The sequence below is a fragment of the Rhipicephalus sanguineus genome, chromosome 7 (assembly GCF_013339695.2).
Source record: "Rhipicephalus sanguineus isolate Rsan-2018 chromosome 7, BIME_Rsan_1.4, whole genome shotgun sequence".
Classification (NCBI taxonomy): Eukaryota; Metazoa; Arthropoda; class Arachnida; order Ixodida; family Ixodidae; genus Rhipicephalus; species Rhipicephalus sanguineus.
In genome coordinates this window covers 112,052,334-112,078,318 of record NC_051182.1, presented here as the reverse complement: position 1 = coordinate 112,078,318, position 25,985 = coordinate 112,052,334, and the positions used below count along the sequence as shown (strand labels likewise).

General features: G+C 42.9%; 1 protein-coding gene across 1 annotated transcript in view; it reads left to right on the top strand.

Moving 5' to 3' along the window:
* Window positions 1–25,985, top strand: part of LOC119399762 (protein HID1) — a 39,163-nt gene that overhangs the window by 2,064 nt on the left and 11,114 nt on the right. Inside the window, exons 2-14 of the mRNA XM_037666600.2 lie at window positions 1,739–1,955; window positions 3,250–3,380; window positions 4,885–4,923; window positions 6,279–6,332; window positions 9,716–9,884; window positions 11,358–11,412; window positions 13,031–13,232; window positions 15,494–15,703; window positions 18,919–19,009; window positions 19,150–19,301; window positions 19,768–19,846; window positions 21,257–21,318; window positions 23,485–23,587. Of these exons, the coding sequence (XP_037522528.1) occupies window positions 1,739–1,955; window positions 3,250–3,380; window positions 4,885–4,923; window positions 6,279–6,332; window positions 9,716–9,884; window positions 11,358–11,412; window positions 13,031–13,232; window positions 15,494–15,703; window positions 18,919–19,009; window positions 19,150–19,301; window positions 19,768–19,846; window positions 21,257–21,318; window positions 23,485–23,587 (1,564 nt within the window). The remainder of the gene's footprint in view (window positions 1–1,738; window positions 1,956–3,249; window positions 3,381–4,884; window positions 4,924–6,278; window positions 6,333–9,715; window positions 9,885–11,357; window positions 11,413–13,030; window positions 13,233–15,493; window positions 15,704–18,918; window positions 19,010–19,149; window positions 19,302–19,767; window positions 19,847–21,256; window positions 21,319–23,484; window positions 23,588–25,985) is intronic.

Here is a 25,985-nt window from a genome sequence, read left to right as displayed (position 1 = left end):
AATGCATAGGGGCACATGATAAAGCTTCCTAGATAACTGAAACTGCACACCGACAAAAAGAGATTATAGTGTGAGGCTAGTCCATGCTATCAGCTACCACAGTTGGTGATAGTACACGTTTCTAAAAACAGATATACAGAGGGGAGATTGGTTCAGAGAAAAACATTTTTGTTCTTGACTCTAGACACAGAAAATTTTCAGCAAACTCACGCACATTTGCTGATTACATATCTGCAATTAGCATGCTTTCTTTGTAGTAAAGAAAGTTTATCATTGTACGTGTTTTTGTGGCAAATTGTAAAAAAAAATACTACAGCAAGCATGCTATAATTAGGCAGGTATGTTTTTGAAAGCCCAGAAAGTGTGCTCTGACATTTCAATGTCTCTATCTGCATTTTAAAGATGAAGATGTGAAATTTCAAAGTCGCAACACTGGAAGTGGGGATTTTGGCCGGTGATTTCTACAAGTTCTCAAAATGTTGCCATGACCTTAACAGCAGTCATAGTGGTTGTGCACTGTGTAGTTTATTAAAAGAAAAACGAAATCAAGAAAATTGGGTCAGTAGCATAGAGATTGTGCAGCTCCCAAAATTTGCAACATGCAAAAGTTATTGTGAAAAAAATGCAAATAAAGTTCAATAGAGAGCATTACATGGTATAGATTCCTTCTGAAGCAGCATTGAAGGCTAATTATTGGTAGGAAAGCAAGTCACAAAAATGTTCTTTCAAAAGCGACCATGATGGCCTGGCTCTGATAAGTGGTCTTAGAAAGGCTAACAGTGCTAAATGGATTATTTTCAGCACTCTCATGGATTAGACTAAGCTTTCATGGGATAAATACGGTGTTTATTTCCTCAAAAACAGATTCTTTTAAGTTAGCTTTTGCCACAGCTGTGCCATGTGGTATGTAGATTAGAAATGTTACAGAAATGAAAAATCTGTGTGTGTGTGTGTGTGTGTGTATGTGTGTGTGTGTGTGTGTGTAGTACATGTTTATCTCTGTGCATTTGAACTATTAAATTTCAGTGCCAAAGTGTGCCATTCACTTAGGAAAAATGCTGGAACCTCAAGATTAGCACCACTCCATCCAAGTGATTTGTAATATTAGCGGTCTGTGAATAGTAATTTATGAGAATGTACTGAATAGTATTAGGAGTAAATCAAATATCACATAGTTTTCTTAGTTTTCAAATACTGAAAAGCCATTTTACAATTAATATTAAGAAATGGTCACAAAATGTTCATTATTTCGGCACTGAAACCTCAAATGGGGCATCAGGGACAAGTACGCACATTACTTACATGCATAGTGTGTAAACAAATGTAGCCTGATACACTGCACATGCTTTTATGTTTTATGCTTTTTTGATTTCTTTAGTTTGTCCTATGGCATCAATACTCTTTACACATAATTGTGCAGTTGTGTTTCATTCATAAAGTTGAGAAGGGACCTGTGTTGCGGGTCATAACTGCACTGCTGTGGGTCTGGCAGTCTGGTGTGTCGATACTGTGGTTACAGGGGTGAAATTTGTTATACTTTCGCACCAATTTTGTGTTTACTTGTACACAGTTGAAATTTTGAAGTGTTTGTGAATTATTCTACAAATACTTGCATTGACTGTAAGGAAGACGGATTTGAATAGGACAATATTCAATTTGAAGATTTCAAATGTTCGCACACTCTTGTGATATCGTTGTACCACATTTAAAAGATTTTTTTGTGTGTATGTGTGTTCAGCCGATCGAGGCCCGTGACGAAGCATTCTGGGAGCAGTTCTGGGGCGAGTCGGGGCTGCAGAGCGTCCAGGATGTGTTTGCCCTGGTGCCCGCAGCCGAAATCCGGGCGTTGCGCGAGGAGGCCCCCTCGAACCTGGCCACCCTGTGCTACAAGGCAGTCGAAAGGCTGGTGCGCGCTGCCGACTCCCTCTGCAACACGGCTGCCCAGCAAACAGCCGGTATTCTGACCCTTCGTCGCTCTCATTTTGTTCCTTGCTGTGTAACTGTACCTTTTGTCTTTCCTGTGCATTTTGCGGTGCCCAACTCGTAACATCATTTTCACGTCAACATTGAAACAGTATCATGGCATAATTGAATATAAGATATTGCATAATTGCCATATTGCATAAGAAATCCCGTGTACTTCTTTTCGTTGTGTGCCGTTTTCTCGCACCCCTCAGTCATCATGAACAAATACCAACTCGCCCAACTTTTTACCGTACTTAATAAGATATTGCCTTATATAAGATGATATCCACCACGTGGGACATAACAGTTAGGCCAACCTTTACTGAGGTGCAAAGGCGCAGCTAAAGTCGCAAGCACGAACAACATTGAAGACATGTTTTCAAAGCAATGATGAAGAAGAGCATACACATGATGATAGTCGTGTAGAGAGGATGGGGAAGTACCTGATAAATGTCCACAGTATTAAATAAATACACCTCACATGGTTTCGGGAGGTACAAGCTCAGGGCAGCGGTGTGCTTTAGGAACAACCAAAAATGGAACAGTCTCACGAAGGATACGATCAGTGTAGGCATCTGGTGGCAACCCTACGAAAAATTCCAATAGAAATATTTTACTTCTTTTTATTTCTTTCATTCTGCTGGATTATGAAATGATAGACCTGATTGACGAATAAAGCTTGTATTGGTCTATTCTATCATGCGATGGACCTGATAGCCTGTCTTGCTTCAATAGACTATAGCCAGAAAGACTTCATACACTACTAAAGCTGATAGACTTTAATAAAGCAGCAGACCTAATAAAATGATAGCCTGTACAGGTATGTATGAAATGCATACATGTGTAGCTTGCAGCACTGCGTGCAAAAGCAGTTCACTGCAATGCTGTAAGCAGTGCAGCGGAGGCTATTATGAAAAAATATATTTGAAGTAGTTCAAGTCAAGTGAACATTAATAGTGCAAAATTGTCACATGTAAAGAGTAATTGGAGGTGCACACAATGCAGTAAATGAACACAATGGTAGCATAAGCATAATCTATACTGGAAACATACAATGAAATGTTTGTTACATTGTTATTCATAAGAATAAAGTCGAATAAATTTAGAATAAATTAAAAATAAATTTATTGAGAGTAAACTCTCAATAAGTCGTGAATTATCACAACAATGAGAGCGCAAGAGTATCAAAGAGAGTAAAGGTGCGCACAATGGAAGAATACAGACATTGGCTATTACGGTAATTCGTGCGTATTTTTAAATAATGTAATGGGTAATTGCGTGCAGTGCTCAACTGTGTGCGGCTGCTGACACGCATCCTGCCGTACATCTTTGAGGACTCGGACTGGCGAGGCTTCTTCTGGTCCAGCCTTCCTGGATCAGCCGAGGACGACGCAGCCGCCAATGGAGGAGCACAGGTACTGGCGGGAGTGTTGATGCCAGAGTATCAATGGCAGGAGTATTATCGTGATTCATTAATTTGCAGTTAAAGCGTCCGTGCTCGGAGCTCCAAATTCAGAAGCGGGCATTTTCAACGAATGACAGCTGTAGCACTTTGTGCTTGTCCTAAAACTGTAGAACTCTAGCCTTTTGAGTGAACGAGACAATTTATGTCAACGTCAAAGGTTCGCAGACCGCAGGATCCGAATGAAAGCTTATAGCCACATTCTAAGCAAGTGGAACCTGTTATATTTGTATGTTCTATACTCGTATGTGCTAAATTCTGCAGAGCTGTAAGTATTTTCTGGCTACAGTTCTGAACTGCTTGGATATTCGACGTGTCCCAAGATGCTGTATTTTCTGATGGCCATGAAATAGCGATGCTAACCTTATAATCTGTGTGCAGTGTTAAAGCATATAGTCATTGATCACATGTTGATAATGAGGAAGAAAATGATACTAAGGTTTAACTTTCAGTACAGGTGTTTTATTTAATTTACCTTTAGTACAGATATTTTATTCAAATGCACACTTCTGTTTTGAACACTTGTCTCCTAAAAAATCACTTCTTAATGGTTACCCTTTTGTATGACAGATAGACAGACAGACAAAGAACTTTATTAATGAAGTTGCGCCGCCATAAATATCTTTTTGACATTTGCTGCTGGCAAATGTCGACATGGTGCATGCTGCATAAATTCGAAGGTTTATTACACGTGAGCGCATATGCCCTCACACTGAACATTCGTGATGTGGGTGTATGAAGCTGCGTGATAAAAATTGGCACGATGCCATGAATGAGGTCAGCAGTGCAGCTGTCATGGCGGATGGCCTACGTAAGTGTAGGTGAGTGGCGTCGTGTATGACATATCAGGTACAGCTGGTGTGGTGACAACTTGCACAAGCGGTATGGTGCAGAGCTTTGGCATCTGCCATAACTCAGCGCTTGAAGAGGCACGTGGTCTGTTCAATATCGGCACTTGAGAAAAAGTACTCAGTGCTTCATCGCTGTGTAATAGTGTGGATGGAGCAGGAACAGCGAGATGATAACCAATGAAGGCAGAATTATATGACAGAAAGTACGCTCACGTGCAATACGAATTGGCTTTGTGGAATAAGGGTAGACTTTTCTGTTATTCTATTATGGTAAGTACAGCTAGTGATAAACACAGTTATGAATTCTGCACCATTGCTGCTCACAGAAATGCAATAAGCTTATTGTGAAATTCTTTCTCAATCCTAAAAAATCGCTGTTTAGGTCACCCACTGAAGCACGTTAGGTAGGAACGGCATTGCAGCTAAATGATTTTGAACAACACTTTGTAAACACAGTTCTATGAATTCAGTGGGACATGTAGGGCCAGCATTATGCTGATTCTCACATTGGGACAAGCATCAGTGATTCATGTCGTTGTCATAGTTTGCCGAGGATTCAAATTTCTATTACTTACAGCAGCCATGTTGCCTCTTTTACTGTTTCAGACGGAGTCACTGGCCCAGTCACTTATCACGGCACTGTGTGTGAGTATAGGCTAGTTGCATGATTTTTAATAACTTGTGCATTACTTTACCTGTGCAACGAAATTTAACTTTGTGGAAATTATTAGTGTGAATAACGCCTTTTAAAATAATGATCTCTGTTCACCATGAGCATTCTAATCTTTAAGTTCTTGGTGACATTTATTTGGGACAGCTGATGTGTAGTGTTGCACGTTCATAAAAGGGGAACACCTGCTAAATATTGTGCCGTAAACTACACGTAAAAAAATGCAGCAGGTGTCGCACTCTTGCAACACATGTAGGTGAATGCCTCGCTGCACTCATGTAAGACAAATGAGCCACAACGAGCAAGTACACACGTTTGCATTGAATCAACCCTTTGATGCCTCATGCACGCATTTTTGTCCTTTTGTGTCTTTTTCAAAGGTGTGCAGACTTTAGCAAAGTACCCACTGCGCATCTGTAAGGCAAGCATACGTTGTTGATGCTGTGGCTGATGTTGTTAATGCTTAATGATGGCTGAGCCATTTATAATAGGTGGGAAGCTTCACACCAGTCACTCGTTATGCAGTTCACATTTTGTGATGCCTGGTGCGTTTCTACGCTTCCACCACGCAATGTTACATCGGTTAACTTGAGTCCTCGCCCAACATGATGCTTGTATTGGGTATTTAGTTGCAAGGGTTGGTGTGGCTCTGTGGTAGAATGCTTGACTGCCACGCTGAGTGCCTGGATTCCATTCGAACTCGAACCCTGTTTTTCAAGGTCATGGTTGAGAGGTCACGTGATTTTCTGTAGTGCATGCCCTGTTTTTCAAAGCCAGCATCTGATGAGGTACGGCTTTCGCCTTAATAAATAGCGTCAGGAATGATGGCTTTTTTGTTTTCATCTGTGGATGCAGTGGTTTACACACTTCGCCCCAACGCCCCCCCTCCCACCCAGTAAAACCCCGATAACCCCCCATATTTTCAAGAAGGTCGCCGAGAATGATCGCAGTTTCTTCTGTACGCACTCCACAAATAGGCGACACCTCCTTCCCAAACTAGAATCCTGGATAAACACATGGATGCTTAAGGCATGATACCAGCTGCTTTTCCCTGAAAATGCAAACAAATGTTAGCGTTGGCTCTCCCCTGCTCCCAGAAACGTGTTTTCCTCCTAGAGTAAACCATACTGTATGTGAAAGCTTTCATTTCTTAATGACAGGTGTATTGAGACAGGTACGTTTGCACGCGAGGCAGCAGTTATAGTCTTCTTTCTGGCAATGTTTCATGCAGCTAAACTTTGCTCAAGTTATGTAGATCATTGCACAAGTTAGTGACTGTTGGCCTTGTCTTGGAAATAACCAGCCATCTTTTTTATTATTTTTTTTCCAGGACTTGCTGTTCTGCCCGGATTTCACAGTGTCCTGTTCAAAGAAGTCTGGCCCTGTAAGTAGCTAAGCTTTAGGGTCTTCACGCTTATTAGTCTAAAAGCAGAGTGACAAGAAGCAAACATTTCACTGCAATCATAGTAACCTGCATGGCAACATTAGAACTGTACTGCACATTTTTAGTAGGCATTAATCAAAACACAGCCAGTAGAAGTGTTCATTGTTTGCAGCCTGCATTGACTTTAGCAGCTGTAGGCGGCACAGCAGCAAAACAACATTGCAACCACAAAAACAGCTCACTGCACACACTCTTGCATGAAACATGGGTGCAGTCAGCCAGAAAACATTCAAGCGTATAGCAAGCGTCTTGCCCTATGAATGGCATGCACGTACAGTCGAGCCCGACTATATCGAACTCGTTTATATCAAATTATCCCGTATATCAAACAATTTCTAAACACGGTAAATTAACATTGAGAATATATAGCAAAAGTTACTGTTACATCGAACGAAAATAGCAACGACAACCGATATATCAAACTCCATGTGCCTCAAAAGTGCCCCAGCAAGTTGGCTTTCCCTCGTGGTGGTGGGGAAAACTGCTGGCGCCACCCTAGAAAAAGTGGTTTAGACCCGGTTGTGCACGGGCGAACACCCCCCTGCAAGAAATGATCCTGGCCCGCTCGCAGCGCTTACAGCCAATCAGAGGCCGTCGTGCTTTCTCCGAGGCGCGGAGGCGGTAGTAGTGAGCGCCATTTTTTCTTTCTTTATGCTTGTGTGCCTGCTGCTGCCTGTTTTCCTCGAGTCCTCATTCAGCGTGGTCCGTGCTGGTGGTGTTGCCTGTTGGTGCTCTGTGAACTTTATTGGCGCGCTGTCGTCATGGCTTGTGCAAAGAGGCAGAATTTGCCGTTCGCCGCGAAACTCGCGAGCTGGCAGAGTTCCCGGGCGCTATCGACGAATTGACATTCGACGAGTTCGTCAGTGCGGACGATGATGTCGCCATCATGGGTGAGCGACAAGATGAGGACTACGTTGCAGACGTCGTGCCGACCACGAGCCAAAGCGACAGCAATAAGGAAATTGACAATGGCCCATTGCCTACATCCTCCGAAGTGATTAGTGCACTTGCGTTGGTCTGGCGCTATTGCGTGAATGTGGAAGGTTGCGGCCTCAGCTGCTCCGACTCGTTGGGCAACGTGGAGGCGTGCGTGCTGTCGCAGGCAGCGAAGTCGTTGACACAGAAGAAAATCCAGGACTATTTTGTTCCAAAGTAGGGCACACAAGTAAGCCACCATATTAATAAAGTACTTTTCTTATTGTTATGTGCCTTTGTGTCAAAATCCTATAGCGGGCCTATATCGAATTATGCCATATATCGAACTAATAAACGTTTTTTGGCGAGTTCGATATACCCGGGTTCGACTGTAGTAGTAGTCGACGTAATTCACGCAAATTGCGTCAGATCATTGGCAGTGCGTATACTATTGCCTCAAAGAAGGTACAGGGCGATGGAAAGAAACGCGAACAGTGTGGCATCTACATTATCTGCCGTTTCACATTTGTTTTCGGGCGGTTGTAGCCTGGATGGTAATAAAAAGCCACTAGAGTCATCCGGAATACAATTCAGGACTACTCTAGCATCATTTTATTGCCACCAAGGTGAGATCGTGATGGAAAAAACGTGCCATGCTGTTCGCATTTCTTTCCGTCCCCCCTGTACATCAGTTTTTACAGTGCAAACATGCATGCACTGACAGAAGCTTGACCAGCCAACACATTGTTCTTTTTCCTACTGTACATCCTGCGGAAGTTTCATGACACTGTAGTAAAACTCATTCTTGGCACAGTTGGTTCAACATGCTTGAAAATAAAAGCTTGCACGAAAATAAGACACGTTCACAAGCGAGGGCATAGGGACATGACACTGCTTTGTATCATTTATCCTTCATCATATATTCTTGCTAGAGAGATGAAGTTGGTTTTCATTGGTGTAAAAAAATGTAATGCATAAGTTAGTCAACATTTCTGTGTGAGTCTCATTTCTTGCTTCATTTGCAGCCATATACATAAAGAGATGGAAATTCATACTGATGAGAAAGCACACAATTCCGTTCAGTGCATAGTTATGATATGTTTACATGAGGTGTGTACTTAGCAAGATTCTTTTGCTCAATGTGCTACTGTACATTCTTTAAAGCCACCTTTGAAATCCATAATGTTCATTAAGGACCTCATAAGCTCAACTTTAGTGTGGCTGTTGTCAACAGTAGCACCCAGCAGGTAATCTGGTTTGGCAGAACGTTGAGGTGGTCGGTAGGGATAATTCGCTGCGGTAATCGTTAGGCGTGCAGACATGAACACAGGATAATGGGAAGGCAGAGCATACCTTGAAAGAGAGCTTAAACGGCTTTTTGAGGTATGCTTAAACTTACTGCTGTGGCAAGTTAATCATACCAACAATCCAAACAATTCATGAAAACAAGTCGTTGCAAAAGCTGAGCAATGAGAACTGCACGCTGTTGGCAGGGATGCCACGTTTGTGTCATTGTTTGAACCCTGTTGTACTCCAAAGTATCATCTAATAAAATGTCTTGCACTCTCTGTCCCAGCTTTCGACCTCCTTCATTTGTGTGTTTATAAGCTGTAGAAGGCCGAGTCATTGAGATAGTTACTGCGACACTTGAAGGTACGTAAGTGAGCGCTGATGCTGAGGCTCAGGTAAACAGAGACAAGAAAGGCACTTTCTTTTGTCATTGCCGGTTAGTTTATCCACAGCACTGGCTATCATCTAGTACTTTGAAAATTTTATTTGTAAGCCATGCATGTGTCACCTCTCCCTCGTCTATTTTTCTCTCTCTCTTGTGAAGACTTTGTCCACTTAAATACATGCTTTCGCTGCCGCGGTGGCCGAGTGGTTACGGTGCTTGGCTGCTGACCCAAAAAACACGAGTTTGATTCCAGCTGTGGTGGTGGCTGCTTGGATGTGGGTGCGAAAAGACAAGGACGAAGGGAAGAAAGACACACACTGGCGCTTGCAAAGACACGGGCCCCTTGCATTTCTACGGAGGCAAAATTCAAGAGGCTCGTGTATTGTGTGATGGCAGTGCACATTAAAGATCCCGAGGTGGTCGAAATTATCCAGAGCCTTCCACTACGGCATTGGTCATAGCCCAGGTCACTTTGGGACTTGGGCTATGACCCACCTAAATACATGCTCAACTTTGGTTGTTACTGGTTTCTTTCTTTTTTTTCTTTCATGCCACAAAGTCGCAAAGTATCCCGTTGAATATACACGGACCATTTCTTACGTCCACTGTTATACGCCCCAGTTGTCTCGATGACGTTTGGACTACTACGGTACGTTCACCAGTACACGGCTCGCAGTGAGCGGTTCGACAGTCATTGCACGAACGATTGACACCCGGTGTTTCGTTGTCGCAGGAGCAACCGGAGGAGCCGTGGTCCCTGGACAGCTGCGAGTACATCTGGGCGTCGGGCGTTGGCTTTGCCCACTCGCCGCCCTGCGTGCCGCAGCACGACCAGAACCGGCTTGAGCTACTCAAGCTGCTACTCACCTGCTTCTCGCAGACCATGTACCTAACTTCACAGGGTGAGAGCAATCGTGGTCACATTACTGGCAAAAATGTAACCGTGCTACAGTTAAACAGTGTTAAACTTGCTCTAAGTAGACACTACGCTGGCCGAAAAACAGAAGATGGCACGTTCAACGCAAACTAGCAACTGGTTTATTCTTTTGAAAAAATGTAACCCTTTCGCACATAAGCCCGGATCAGCCCTGGTCACGATCAGAAAGGCCCATTTGACACGGTTTTAATTTTCTTTGGTTATACAAAAAAAAAAACATGGTATAAAAACATGGGATGTACAGTAAGTCACAAACAGTATAATTAATTTTGAGTTAGATACATGTCTAAGAGGGATCATTGCCTTTCTCTGATGAGTATACACATATCAGTGCTATCCTCACGACTTTTTTGCGTTTTCTTCCATCAGTAAAGCATCATTATTTGTTAAACCCAACCATATGTGTCTTAGTAGAGGTAACAGAATAACATTGCCATTTTCTTGTAAAAAGTGACATTGTCAGATTTACAAGTCACTTGAATGAAAAGGTGACGAGTTACCATTGGACATTACTTGAAGAAAGAAGTGGTTACTGGTAATGCGTTATTAGCATAACGAGTTATACTTCCCGAGGCTGGATTGCTAGATGCTTTTTTACTGTCGTTACTAGTATTTTCTTGTAAGTTCTGAAAGAATACACTATGCGGAGAAAGCATCAAAAATAAAAGTTGAGCAGGAACTTTCTGCTGGTGAAGTTTTGTATGCAGTCCTTTTCATGGAACTTCTATAATGCAAACTTTATGTGGAAGATTTCACTGCAAAGTTCATGTAAAACTTTTATAATGCAAGCTTCATGTGGAACTTCATGTGAAAGGGTATGTGCATGCTCTAATGTGAAACCTTATGGGGAACCTTTAGAATGGAAGCTTATGTGGAATTTTAGGAACACAAACTTCTCTGAGGAGAGCTATATAAAGTGGGCCAGTTGGTGTTCATTCATCTTTAAAGGCGTGCTTAGTTAACACAGACGCAGTAGTAAGTAACGAATAAAATACTGACGTACGGACACGTGGCAGTGACACTCAATCTTGTGTATCCTCCTGTATTTTATTCGTCCTGTACTACTGTGTCTGTGTTAACTAAGCACACCTTTCAAGATGAGTAAGCTTAACACAGAACTTCTTCAATATGAAATACAGTAGACTCTCGTTAAACGGAACCTGAAGGGACCAGGAAAATGTGTTCCATTTAACAGGAGTTCCGTTTACTGAGAGATGAACAGGGGTGCAGAATTCATGTACGAAACCAATCATATCAGATTCAGTGGTTCCATTTAAGCAGCAGTTCCGTTTAACAGATTTCCGTTTACTGAGAGTCTACTGTACATGTAGAGCTTCGACAGTGCGAGCCTATGTGCAACTTTTACAATGCAAAGCTTACTTATTTAGCTGTTTGTGTGCACTGCTGTAATGGCCTGATGCCATCTATGTCTGCACAGAGGCCCACCAGCAGCCCAACAAGTGGATTCACTTCTTCACGTCAGCTGACAACAGGTGCATTGAAAAGTTCCTTTTTTTTACATAAGTCAGAGGTCATAAGCTCAGAGGCACCTGTGGTGCGTAAACAATGTAATTTAAGATGCAATTGAACTGAGAGATATTGAAATGAAACAAGAATGTGCTATGTTTAGGGAGTCTGATCTACGCAGCCAGCTTACTCTATTTTCTCGCATATGTCCCGCACTAAATATACAGAAAATTAGCAGCTAACGTAAGAGTACGAGTTATACACCAATTTCAGCACACAAGTTTACTTCATGGCACTGCTTCACAGTAATGCAAGGAAGGCAGAATATTACAATATGCGGGAATTTTTTTTCTAATCTTATTTTTCCACAGCTTGTAGTTGGGGGCACGGGTTATATGCTGGGGCGGATTATACAAGAAAAAAAATACGATACAACGTACAGAAAGGCATGAGATGAGAACAGTGCGAGAACAATGCCTCGCGTCTTTGTGTTTGTCTTGTTTTCGGCCAATGATTACCTTAAGACATGAAGCTATCACTCTTGCTTGAGGTAACATTATAAAAAACACTGTAGGCATATTAAGGCAATGGGGCGCGAAATGGCAGAAGAAACTGAATAATTCCACAGCCTGCATTTGGAGCAGCCTTGTCTTCAAATCTGCAGCCTGAGCTGGGACTAAATGACCAACACACAGATTTAATATTCAGTTGGCTGCAGGCAGTAACTAAGATTAAGAAACTCAAATTTTGTAAGTTGTTTTAATCATGTTTGAGTAACGCTCTAACACTCTACTGTAACACTCTAGTGTAACACTCTACTGTAATACTCTACTGGACACTCTACTGTAACACTCTACTGTAATATTCTACTGGTTGGGCTAGAGTGACTTGGGTTTTAAATCTTAGGGATTTTTGTCTGGGCTATGTGTTTGGTTACTTAGTTTGTGCCTGTAGAGTGTGTGTAAAGTAGACTACATATTGAATGGTGTGAAGGGGCATGTGCCAATCGACGAAATGTGGTGATGGTACGCGATGGGGTTGACCAATGCCCCACAGGCAATGCCCGGTCCCTATTCTTGCGTTTTTCGCCATGGCTCGGGTTGCATGCCACGAGCCCTCCTCCGACCACTCGCGTACGTGGACGTGGCAGAGGTGCACACCATCGAGGAATTTTCCCATTCCTCACGTACCATCGCGCACCGTCGAAACTTTTCATCATTCGGCACTTTCCCTTGTGCCCCTTACTTATCACAAATAGTTCACTTTGGCTGTTCTAGATTAATAGTTTAGTTACATTTAGAGAAATTTCTGATGAGTTTTCCGGGGTTAAGGATAAGGTTTCCTGGGCTACTTCACATCGGTGAGATAGCTCACCTAATCCACGCACTTCAGAATACGACGGCACAACACTGACTGTAACTAAAATATGCTTCAAAATATGCTACGTGCATGCGTGCTTTCTAAGCGTGTTCATAGGTGTAATAACTAGCATGAGTGGTCTTGCTGCCTTTTTTTTCATTAGTTATCTTAGCTACGTGACTGAGAACGAAGCGCAAGTATACTTGTCGAGAAGTACGCATTGACATCTTGGAAATGGGAAAATGCTTCCTAGTGAGAAAGATATTGCCGTGCATTGACTTGCAGGCACGCGTTGCCTCTGTTCACCTCGCTGCTGAACATCGTGTGTGGCTACGATCCCGTCGGCTACGGCCTGCCCTTCAACCACCTGCTCTTTGCCGACCATCGAGAACCGCTCGTCGAAGTTGCGCTGCAGCTACTTGTGGTCACCCTGGACCACGACTTCCGGCCGCCCCAGCAGCAGAACAACGCCGGTAGCAACGGTGCGGTGCGTATCGAGAGAAAAACTTAGATTTTGCTCAAGCGAGATTGTTGTACAGGAGAGACCACGTACTATCGGTGTCAAATGAAATGCGAACAGCGGAGCGCGTGGCCCAAGCATTAGCAAAGGTTTAGTGACGCCGTCAAGTCACTGCCAGTCGCGCACATCCGGTTTGGCAGCACTGTGCAATCCCCTTATTGTGCGTGTTTTCGCTTCTGTTCTAGTTCTGATATGGTAATAAAGGCGGCCGACGTGGGCGCGCCTGGCGCTTTTGGTCGTTTCACTTTTTTGTTCCTTCATGTCTTTTATTTTTTCCTTTCAAATATCAGAACTAGAACAGAAGCAAAAATATTTCACTATAGGGCAATCGCGCAGTGCTGCCACACCAGATGTGCGCGCCTTTCAGTCGTGATGACTGGACGGCGTGCACTGTACCATCACTAATGCTTGTGCCATGCACTCCGCTGTTCGCGTTTCACTTGACGCCGATAGTACGTTGAAGCACGTGACAAGTACAGTTGTTACATGCCAACTGCTTCAACTTGTTCTTCAACTGTCTCTGAATTCTTTCATGGAATTGTATGATATTTTGTGTCTCAAGAAATGTTCTTTTGCAAACTCCTCTGCAAACATATACTTTGTGGAAGGGCTTTTCTTGAGACACAAGTTATCAGATATTTTGATAGAAAAGCTTTTGTAAACATTTGAGGGCAGCTTGAATTTTCGACAGCAAACCATTTGAGGGGAAAATATATGCCAGAAATCCGTGTCGTTCACTCTCAATATTTTTGTTATTTTAAATGGCAGAGATGGTTTATTAATAGGTAGGAGAATGTACTTAAAACACTATTTTAACATTTTTAATATTTTGACATACTCCTAACGTGATGAAAATTAAGCATTTTGTATACATTATGTACAAAAACAGGCGACACCCAACGCACCCTTGTCTCCGCCAACGAGTGTGGTGATAAGTGAAGCAGTAGGCCGTGACCTTTGTGAGCAATCCTGTCATCATTTAGCCATCACTGTACAGTTCGTTTTTTTTATGTTGCCAGGCACACATGTGCACATATGCTGTTTCATTTATCTTAGCGGAAGCATGACAGTTGTCGAAAATGGATGGAACGTCACAGAAAAGGGTATGTGCGTGCAGCGGCATATTGATTCACTTTTTTTAGGCACTTGTGCAACACTAATGTTTCTTAAAGGGGTGGTGCCACCAAATTTGTGGCTTGCGCGTTCTTTGCTGTAAGCGTTTCCTATATCTCCAGGAAGCATGATGCGCACACCAAGATTCATGTATTCTCGCTAAATAATTTAATATCGCCTTTTGATGGGAACAACTTTCGGTTTCGGTTTCTGGGCGCCGAGGTTGGGCGGTGATGTAGAAGTGTAGGGGGCTTGGTCACGTGACCACACAAGGCTGTGACGCACTTAGCCAGGAAGCGATCGAAACTCGGCGAGCGATGTAGCAACCGATGCTTTGCCGGTACTGTAGTGAAGTAGAATATATTCTAGTTCACTATAGCCGGTACGTACGTTGTGGAGGTGGCGGAGGTCCGGAAGTCACTCACGTCACCACAGCAGGTCTGGTGTGACGTCACTACAACTTTCGTTGCCCATCCTACAGATCTACGTCAGTGTTGGCGCGCTAGCGATGGGTTTTGATCGGGAGGATGGGCATTTAGGTACACTTTGGAAGTGAATTAAAATATATTCTAAACGTTTGCTGTGTCCGACCCTTCGAGTGGAATGTCCTTGCATACAGAGGAAACCCGCAACAGGTTTGTTATAGCCTTGAAATTTGATGGCACCACCCCTTTAAGACAGAAGTTCCGAGGAAGATGGAAACTTGTGAAGAGGTGAAAAATCCTTGAACACGGGGGGTCGCCAGAGCCAACATTTTGACAAGTGGTCTTGTCTCCTTGTTGCTGACTTGGAGGAGACAAAACCACTTGTTGGCACTTTGGCTACAACAACACCTTGTGTTGAAAGCATTTTCATCAATAATGTCTCGTGTTTTACAGCAAATCCAGTATACTGGATTGCTGCATCTTTAGGCTTCGGAATGATTCTTGTCAAGCCTGAATTATAGGTCGATAAATTTATAATGACATACATTGAGATTTCATATGTTAAGCGTATCTTTGTCGCCATCATTGTTGTGCACCTTGTCGGCGGGGATTCAATGCCATGGTTCCTTGTTTAGTCTGGGCACACGCCTGCTTATGCAGCCTGTTTAATAAGCTCATCTGCGGGTGCAGGGCCCCGAAGGTGAGGCCTGGTGCGAGAACCTCTTCATCAACTACCTGTCGCGCATCCACCGAGAGGAGGACTTTGCCTTCGTGTTGAAGGGCTTCACGCGGCTCCTGAACAACCCGCTGATGCGCACCTACCTGCCCCACTCGGCCAAGCGCATCGCCTGCCACCAGGAGCTGCTCGTCTTCTTCTGGAAGATGTGCGACTACAACAAGGCAAGCTAAAAACCCCTGCGGGCAAAATGTGGAGGTGGTTGGGTCAAGGGCAGGACAGCCGAGTGTGGGCAGGACAGCCGAGTGATTAAAAAGAAATTCTGAGAATTTCTTTTTAACGTGCTATTAGTAGTACTGTCAAGTCGTAAAATGCGGTGTGTAACGATTTGACGCTACAGGATCATGAAAGAGAGAGACGGCAATGATTCAGAAGTGGCGTTTTGTCTCGGCTGTCACGGGCAGCAGCGCATTCACCTGAAAATAAAGGCTAGAGAAAAAGGGCTGTGGCGATCAGGCGGTTTGTTATCTTAACTCTTTCCCTGCCACTGGCCCTAGATGTGTAAGCCTCCTAACTGGCAGTGTGGTGTTTCATTTAGACTATTGTGGTGACCAGTCGTTGCACTTCATCAGTGGCTGCGCTACACGTAAGAGCCAACAGTTTTGCCTATCCCACCATTGGCTGTGGTGAAGTGTGCACCAAGCTTAGGATCGCAGAAATCATGTCAGGGAAGCCAAGATGACATCAAGCGGTATAGCACTGCTTGAAGTGAACAATGCGAAATTATCTGTGAAGCTTAAGAAGCCCCGCCACCGCATCACCACATACATTATGCCTGTGCCATTCTCTTGCATTTTCCGCTTAGTTGATACCGACATCTTTTAATGTTGCTTTGCAAAGAGAGTCAGCTACTTTCATATGGTTTTGTATAGGCTTGTGCAAATAGTAAATTTCAGGTTTGAAGTGAATAGTTATTTGGTCGAATAATTTTGAATCGAATTTGAATAGTATATATCACATATAAAAAAAAATGAGCATATTTGTCATGACCCAACTAACCTGCACAATGTTTTTTAAAATTGAAGCTAGCCATGTGCAAATATCATTCTTTTTGGTTCAAAGGGAAACTTCGAATAGTAGCAGGTTTGACTGTCGGTAGAATGCAGGTGATAACCTGTAAAATATGTTACATTTTAAAATTTACTATACTATAAGCCGGTATAATGAGCTTTTAAACTTAAAGAATTATGAATCGTTGCGAGGGTAATTTGTTCACTTAACCTTGAAGTGGGGCTTCGCGGCAATGCAGATTTCCCCCCCGGATACATGTATTCACAATATAGCACCCTTTGACGTAGTGAAACCACCTTTATAGGGGGTTACATGCCTATTCATTCATTTCAAATACTTCGAAATTTAGAATAATTTAAATTTGTTTCAAAGCGAACTCTAATGCTGTAACATTTGGTCAAATATTCGAAGTGCTCGAATATTCACACAAGCCAACTTTTGTAGCAAAATAAATCTCTGAAATCTGACCCTCATTTCACTAGCCACTTTTCAAGCTTCACCGAACCTTATACAGTCGATCCCGGATATATTGAACTCGAAGGGGATCGCGAAATAGTTCGATATATCGAGAATTCGAAATACAAAATATCCATATTTAAGGCTCAAATTAAAGCACTGCAGGCCTCGATACAGTTTTCGGAAATCGTAAAAAGCGCGAACATGACGATTTGCTGACATATACTAAAGAACAAGGTGACAACTTCTTCTTTTGCAAGTTGCCGCACTTTATTTCGCATGAAAATAGTCCGCAAACTTGTCTTGCTTCTTGCGCGCCGTGAATTCATCAAGTCATCGTCAATATCATTGAAGCTTTCCAAATAAGCAAATTCAGCACCTAAGGCCACAACAGCAGTGATCAACGCTGAACGTCAATGCTAGCTCTGTACCGCACTAGTCCATTTCCTCAGCACCGACAACGTCAGCTACGATATCGGCAGCGATGCGGTCAGAAACAGCTACGTCGTTATCTGCACCGATGAAGTCGCTCGCTGTGCTTCCGTCCGATAAGGCTCCCGGAAACATTGCAAAGTTCACTGACGCACCGTATACCGTAGTCAGCGGTCATGACGCACCCGTCGTCACCTGGCACCAAGGCCCGCAAGGAAACGGTGCACGACGGTGCTTTACTTGACGTCGCGCCAAGCACCGGTCATCATTTTTATCGCTACGAGCGGGACTAAAAATAGTTGAACTCCCTAATGACGATTTATCAAGAACGAAGCGAGAAGTACACTAGTCCACATGCCGCAAGAGACAACGCTGCATCCACAAAGAAACATTTCTCCACCGTCGACATGTTGGTGATAGTGATGGCACTTGTGGCTTTGTAGAAGGCAGCCACTGCTTTGGCGAGAAGTGCGAGAAAAAGTGTAGCCTCTGAGATGTGCGTTTTAAAACCAAAAACACTAAAAATACGTCACGTGGTTGCACATCTCGAAGGCCATGCTTTTCGGGCCCACATGCCATCGTGCGCGAACAAACAAGGAAGGGAATGCAAACATTACAACGAGGCTGCCGAGTCACTTCGCATTCTTAATTTGGTGCCCTCGGCAATCAGCCTCTTTGAAAAACACTATGCCCGCGTGTTAAAACCTGCGGATCACGCATCAAATATACCGGTGCACTGATAAGCGTTGCGCAACGAGCTAGATCAACGCAATGGAATAACACCGCCTTTTTGTCACCTGCGCGCGATGACGGATCGGAACTTGTTAGAACGCGGCCGAGAAATGATCAATATTTGTTAGGAAAAATGCAATTTCTGTGCTTTGGCGCGGCGCAGCATTCGATATAGCAGATGTTTCCATGTGCGGGAGTTCGATATACGTACGCACCAGCCCCATACTTTTGCCTGGGAAATTCAAGGGGATTTCTCAACTGTTCGATATAGCCAATAATTCGATATATCCGAGTTCGATATATCCGAGATCGACTTTTACTTTCAATTCAGGAATAGGATATGTGTATTACGGATATGATATGACATTCTTGTCAAAAAGTAGATCATGCAGATTTTGAAGAAAGAAATGGGCAAGAAAGGCAGGTAACAATTCCTCTTTTTGGACAAAGATACTCTCCAATGGATGTAACTCTGTTTTTTTTGTCCTTTTGTTACATTGTAGCTTCATAGCATTGTGCCCTACACCACATCGAAGCGACTCCTATAGGCAGAATTTTAGTGACTACACATAATGCCAACGTGAAGCCGCGTCACATTTCAGCAGACGAAAGCTGTGAAAGCATTGCTGACTATTGACAGAATGTCAAAGTAGTACATTGTTTCTGATGGCGTGCTTTATGCCGACAGTTTTGCTGGGTCATTTGTATATAGTAATTATCTGTGTTGTTCAACTGTCTGCATACACAGAAGTTTCTGTTCTACGTGCTGAAAAGCTCCGAAGTGCTGGACATCCTGGTGCCCACACTATACCACCTGAACGATGCCCGCGCCGATCAGTGTGAGTAGTGTTTAAGCGCACATTATAGAACGCATGTGTTGCTCTGAGGTGTTCAATCTGTTGAATTGGTTATTTAATTGAACCTTATTAATTAGTATAATTAATGCTGAACCTCCTCCCCCTCTGCTGACTTCGTGCAGCCCGTGTTGGCCTGGTGCACATTGGTGTGTTCATCCTGCTGCTGCTGAGCGGGGAGCGCAACTTTGGCGTGCGGCTCAACAAGCCGTACTGTGCGAGCGTCCCCATGGACATTCCAATTTTCACGGGCACCCACGCCGACCTGCTCATCATCGTACGCTTGTTCATCTTCCTTACTCGATCGTCAAGCTTTTCGAATGTTGCAGAACTTCACATTGCTCAACCTTGAAGCCACTGATACCTCACAACTATGCTAGCTGAGAAAAATGATCACTGTAACCACTGGTGTTTCAAAAGGGGTCATGAACCACCCCTCGCACTTGCTCATAACTATGACCCCTCTTATTTCCTCCTAGTATTTTAATTATGTCTTTATATTAACTTTCCTCTTCTCTATGTACTCTTGTGGCTTGTGGCATTCCCACGACCATGAGACAGTGTAGGAGTTGGCAATCACTGACAAGTGAGAAATTTATGATGCCCATTCTTGCCTTCTCATTCTTGCCTTTCTTAATTAAGTAAACTGTTACTACTACTAGTTCTCAGATTTTATTTGCTGGTGCACTTATTTTGGCCGAGTTTACAAGTAGAGTACTAATTACCATCGTTATTGGCTGCAGGTTTTCCACAAGATAATCACCACTGGTCACCAGCGACTGCAGCCCCTCTTTGATTGCCTTCTCACCATCATTGTAAATGGTAAGAGCCACTTAATTGGTTAATTATGTCTCATTTTAAGTGGCTAACAGCAGTGAATTAAGGGGAGACTCTAGCTTCTGGCAAACTATGGTTTCTCAATTCAGCTATACACTCAAACCGTGCCATAACAAATTATTGATTATAACGAAGTAAACGTGGAATAGGTGTGCCATTAACAGTGTTGCAAATGCACATTTTGCAATGAGCTTTCAGATTTAAAGAACATAGTTTCATGTCAGACATGATTTTGTTGCGACAAGGTTTGGTTGTACATTTGAAATGCAGATAGGCCCTCTGCTATGTAGTCGCCTGACTGACTTGAGCTAACTTTGTTTTGTTTAGCAGAGACACTCCTGTTTCGTTTAGCAGGGAAAATTTCCTAATTAGGGTAGGAACTGTGGTGTCACTGTCATTAATTGCTAGACCTATGCAGCATAGTCTTAATTACAATGATCCTTAATTACAATGTAGTCATGGTGATCTTTAATCATGGTGTAGTCTTGGTGGTCATTAATCACAGTGTAGCCTTGATGATCCACACAGGGTAGCCTAGGGGATCTACGTTGTGTCGCCTTTGTGACCTTCAGTAACGGTGTAGTCTTGGTGATCTTTAATCACACTGTAGCCTAGGTGGTCTACACAGCATAGTCTTGGTGATCTTTACTCACAGTGTAGCCTTTGTGATCTTCAAACACGGTGTAGCCTTGGTGATCTACACATAGTCATGGTGATCTTTACTCACAGTGTGTAGATCTTTAATCACGGTGTAGTCTTGGTGATCATTAATCACAGTGTAGCCTTGGTGATCCACACAGGGTAGCCTAGGGGATCTACGTTGTGTCGCCTTTGTGACCTTCAGTAACGGTGTAGTCTTGGTGATCTTTAATCACACTGTAGCCTAGGTGGTCTACACAGCGTAGTCTTGGTGATCTTTACTCACAGTGTAGCCTTTGTGATCTTCAAACACGGTGTAGCCTTGGTGATCTACACATAGTCACGGTGATCTTTACTCACAGTGTGTAAATCTTTAATCACGGTGTAGTCTTGGTGGTCATTAATCACAGTGTAGCCTTGGTGATCCACACAGGGTAGCCTTGGGGATTTACATTGTGTAGCCTTGGTGATCTTCAGTCATGGTGTAGTTTTGGTGACCTTTAATCACTCTGTAGCCTTGGTAGTCTACACTGTGTGGTCTTGGTGATCTTTACTCACAGTGTAGCCTTGGTGGTCTTTAAACACAGCGTAGCCTTGGTGATCTTTAATCTTGGGGCACTAATACAGCTGTTACTGCAGTGAAAAATAAATAAAGATTAAAAACGCTCAAAAAGCAGTGAGGTTAAAGTCACTGCAAGCTCCCGTGCCAAACAATGTTCCTTGTTGCTTAGTTTTTATTTATTTTTTTTCTTGCAGTGTCACCTTATCTCAAGACATTGTCCATGGTGGCCAGCACCAAGCTGCTCCATCTACTTGAAGTAAGTGGCCGCTACGAACATACAGTGAAAGCTTCACATTAATGAACTTTGATAGCAACTGAATGGCTGACTCTTCACTTAAGTTTAGCTGCAACAAAATTTTATGTTTGCTCAATTGGTTATCATTCATTAGCATAAACAGACAATTTTAAAAGCATCTGCTTGCCCTTAATTATGTTCTGTCAATAGAGATATTCTATGTTGTATTCTAAAGGAGCCCAAAGATAAATTTAACAGACTCTCAGAACTAAATTTACCACAATGACTCAAACTTGGGAAATGTAATTTCAGATTGTGACATCACACTGATGTACGAAAACTGGTGTTTTGGCATGAAATTTTTGAAAACACTGTTGTGAACAAATACTTTATCAGTCTGAAGTTATTCGGGGATTTTTAGGCATCTTTAGATTTAAGGAGTGGGGACAGAAAAATTTATGAACCTCTGTTTTATTCTCTTAATCAGTGGCTACTGACCTGTTAATAGCGGCAACGAAACTCATTTTCCCCAGCGCGAGACAAATGTTTAACTATATGCCCGTATGTTACGACCGGAGGCAATTTCAATTTCGAAGAGCACTCGGTGGCCCCGTGACATAGTCCGCCTACTTGTTAACAAATACTATCAGGTGACCGCGAAAGCCAGTGAGATCACTGGCCAACTTCTGCCATGTTGTCAGCGCTGCTGTTCCGTCTACTGTGTTGAGCGTTGCGAGTGCTTGTTTCCTCAATCGTCAAACAACGTTGTTTATCTAGTGCGGCGATGGACGAAAGAGCTGGGGGGAGTGTGAAAATCAGTCAGAAAAGCCCGATTAACTTCGCGAATCTCGCCGGTGGCTGTGATTTTGTTCTTGTCGTCGTCGTTCAACTGAGGCGATGTTTTCCGTGAGGCTTGGAGCAAACGCAGCATTAGACATGCTGAAACATTTTCGCTTCGATCATTTGTGAAGTAGCAGGTTGAGAAATGACGAAGGAAACAGTGAAGTCACAACATTGGCGCTCTGTAACCGTTTTTATGTGTAACATGCAAGTGACGTGACGTACGCTTTACTGACTTGTATTTAGATTGGGCAACGCTGCATTCTCAAGGCATACCAATCCCATGTACGCACGTCCAAACGCGAAAGCAGTTATCTGTCCACCACGCAATATGATCCTGGCAGTAGACAGCTTTAGTTTGTCTGTAGACTTCCTAACGTTTGCGGATACCTGCTTACCGAAGCCGTTGACGACTGAAGCAGTAGCAGCAGCCGCAGAGCTGGTAGCGACATCTAGTGGCGATTTGTCCAACTACAACAATTTTTTTTTTCTGTTTTCTCCGTCGCATTGCCGTCCATGCTGCAAAAAAAAAAAAGCAATGAGAATACTTTGAGTTGTAATTATCTCACTGCTAATGCTTTACACAGAGTCAGTAAGCAGGTAAGTTGCTGCAATGTTATTTTGTAGGTCTCTGGTTAGGCTATCCATAATCAGGTGTCGCTACCAGCGTTGTCCGTCTCGTACACGCCTCCGGTAACCCGGCCAGAACTCGTGATGTGTGTTGTTTACAAAAAGGCCCCGCACGATGACATCATCACTTTTTGCTTCTATTTACGATTCGGCACTTTCACGAAACTTCAAAACTCAATTAAAATACTTCTTAGGCTGTATTTGTGGCTGATATTGTACAGATGGCACCTATATGCACACATTAGTGTGATGCAACAGTCAAATTGTGTCAGAATTTTTGTCACCACTCCTTTAAAGCCATGATCTCTCTTGCTTGTGCCTTCATATTTTAGTATTGTTGAATCTTTTCGTATTTTTTTAGAGACGTAATCAGCAAAGGCGTGTGGCGATGCCTGCAGTTTCCGTTCCCTGTTCTCAATATTTCTTTTGCATTTATAATTTGCCGCTAATTTTGTATAACATACCATGTTTATTTTGGTTCGCATTAGTTCTAGTTTCATTTCATTCTGTTTAGATTCTATTTTAAATTCATAATTTGTCACCAATATTGCATAATATCAGATGTTTTATTCTGTTAATTTTTTTTTCTTCATATCTTACGTCGCCCATTCCCCTGTGCAATGCTTTAGTGGTTGAGAGTATGCAAAATAAATAAAACAAATAAAGGCAGCTAGCATCCCTAATTGATTGACGCTGGTGTCGGATGGCATTGTGCAGGCATTCAGCACACCGTGGTTCCTCTACTCAAACCCAACCAACCACCACCTGGTGTTCTTTCTGCTGGAGATCTTCAACAACATCATACAATACCAGTTTGATGGTGAGCACGATGCAAAAAAAAAAACCTCTGTGCTATGTGTTATTTTTTTTAGGAGCTTGCTCGCCAAGCTTCTTATGCTCGCGCCTTGTCCTCACCTGCGTGACCGTCGGCGCGGTGGCACACACCACGCTCGGCGCAAGCGCTAGTTAGGTGACTGCTTGAGGGCCGCACCTCTCGTTTGGCTCGCTTCCTTTCTCTTTGCCGGGAGCTCACTATGTGAACACTCTTCGTTGCCGCTCCCCAGCATGAACGGCAGCAGCGCGACGGGCTCGCAACGCAGCAGCATATCGGGAAGATCTCGCCTTGCCAATAACCAGCCAACACATGATGTCACGTTACGCTCCCCGATGCATGTCGTACGACTGCAAACGTCCCACCACCATCAAGGGCATCTGTATCGATGTTGCCTTCTCGAACTTTCCATTGCGTCCCATCATCGATGATCCCATGGCAACATACTTTACTGATCATAAAGCAATCATCTTTAAAGGGAAACGAGTCCCCAAGCTCATCGAAGGACGCCCTTTTTGTACTTTGTAAAAGAACATCTCTTGTGTATATGTAATGCATATAGTTCATCCATCATAAAGCAATCATCTTTAAAGGGAAACCAGTCCCCAAACTCATCGAGGCACGCCCTTCTTGAACTTGGTAAAACAACATCTCTTGTGTAGATATAATGTTTATAGTTCATCGAAATGTATATTTACTTCATCAAAATGTATATATATAGTGCATCCAACCGTAAATTAATAAACATTGTGTATGTGATGCATATACAACAACGTTGTCACGTCCATATATGATGGTAGAGGAATGTGTTTGAACTTGGTAAAACAACATCTCTTGTGTATATATAATGTTTATAGTAGGGGTGTGCGAATATTCGAAATTTCGAATATTTTTCGAATAGTGTTTGCTATTCGATTCGATTCGCACTGAAATTTTACTATTCGAACTATTCGAACTTCCCAAAAACAAATGCAGTCAACGTCCGGTTGAAAGTGACCCCTTCAGATTTTTAATATGCTTCGCCTCAGTACACTCTCGTATTGCGGCAAAGCTGCCTTTCAAGCTCCGTTACGGTCGAACTTAGCCAAGAGACAGTCAACGTCCGTTTGAAAGTGGTCCCTAGATTTTCAATATGCTTCACCTCATCACAAACCCGTATTGCGGCAAAGCTGCCTTTCAAGCTCCGCTACGGTCGCGAATGTATTAACTCAAGAAAACGCTGGTTCCAATATGGAGATGAAAGATGTGGCAGAGTTGGGGACTCAATTAATGCTATTTTGGACCTGAAATTTGGGCAGGAAGTCCGAAAAATCGGACGCCGAAACTTTTTAACATCCAAAATGTCAGATGTTCTTATATATCGACGTCTACGAGGCAGATTTGGAACTCCGGACTTGAAGGGAGCACACCCTTGTCCGCCACATCAGTTGGCCTTCCACAGAAGTTGAAGGAGAAGGAGAGGCTGAGGAAATGGAATCTCTGCCTATCACGTGTAAAGTGTTGTCGGCAACACTTTGGTTGCACCAAATCATGTACATAAATACAATTCGGCCTCTACATTGCCTCACTCTTGATAAGAAAGACAACAATGAAATATGACCCCACCAGCGCTTCATCAACCTAGTGAAAAGAAACATTTTCATGTTGCGATCTCACAAGAACATACTTAATGATTCTCTGCAACTTTTTCTGTAATTTCACTTCGAATTATTCGAAAAATGTTTGAGAAATATTCGAAAATTATTCGAAATTATTCGATTCGATTCGCACTCAATCTTTATTGTTCGAATTCGCTTCGCACCCAAAATTTTGCTATTCGCACAGCTCTAGTTTATAGTTCATCCAAATGTATATATACTTCATCAAAATGTATATAGTGCATCCAACCGTAAATTAATAAACATTGTGTATGTAATGCATATATAACAACGTTGTCACGTCTATATATGATGGTAGAGGAATGTGTACGGAGCATTCGCGGATTACCCGATCATCTCCGAGCAAGCTCCTCTAACATCATTCACTTCGTGGATGTGGCAGTGAATTTTATTTATTAGACATGGGATACTTGAAGGGCATACAAGGATAGCTGTAATTGGCATTTGACATTTTCGTTGACAAATTCCCAGTAATGACAAATGCGTATTAAAAACATTATTAAAAAATACCAAATTGCAGAGAGTCATGAAATTCGCTTACCTTTCACTTGGTGATGTGGCTGAGGTAACTTTTTTTTAATGTCATTAATATTTCCGAAGTTCCTGCTATGTGTGCACTCTTATAACAATAAATGTCGCGTCACCGATACCTCCACCGTAGAGCGTAAGCATTTTCCAATCATAATTCTAATATCAAAAGGTTATTTAGCAGCTAAAAGGTTGAGAAA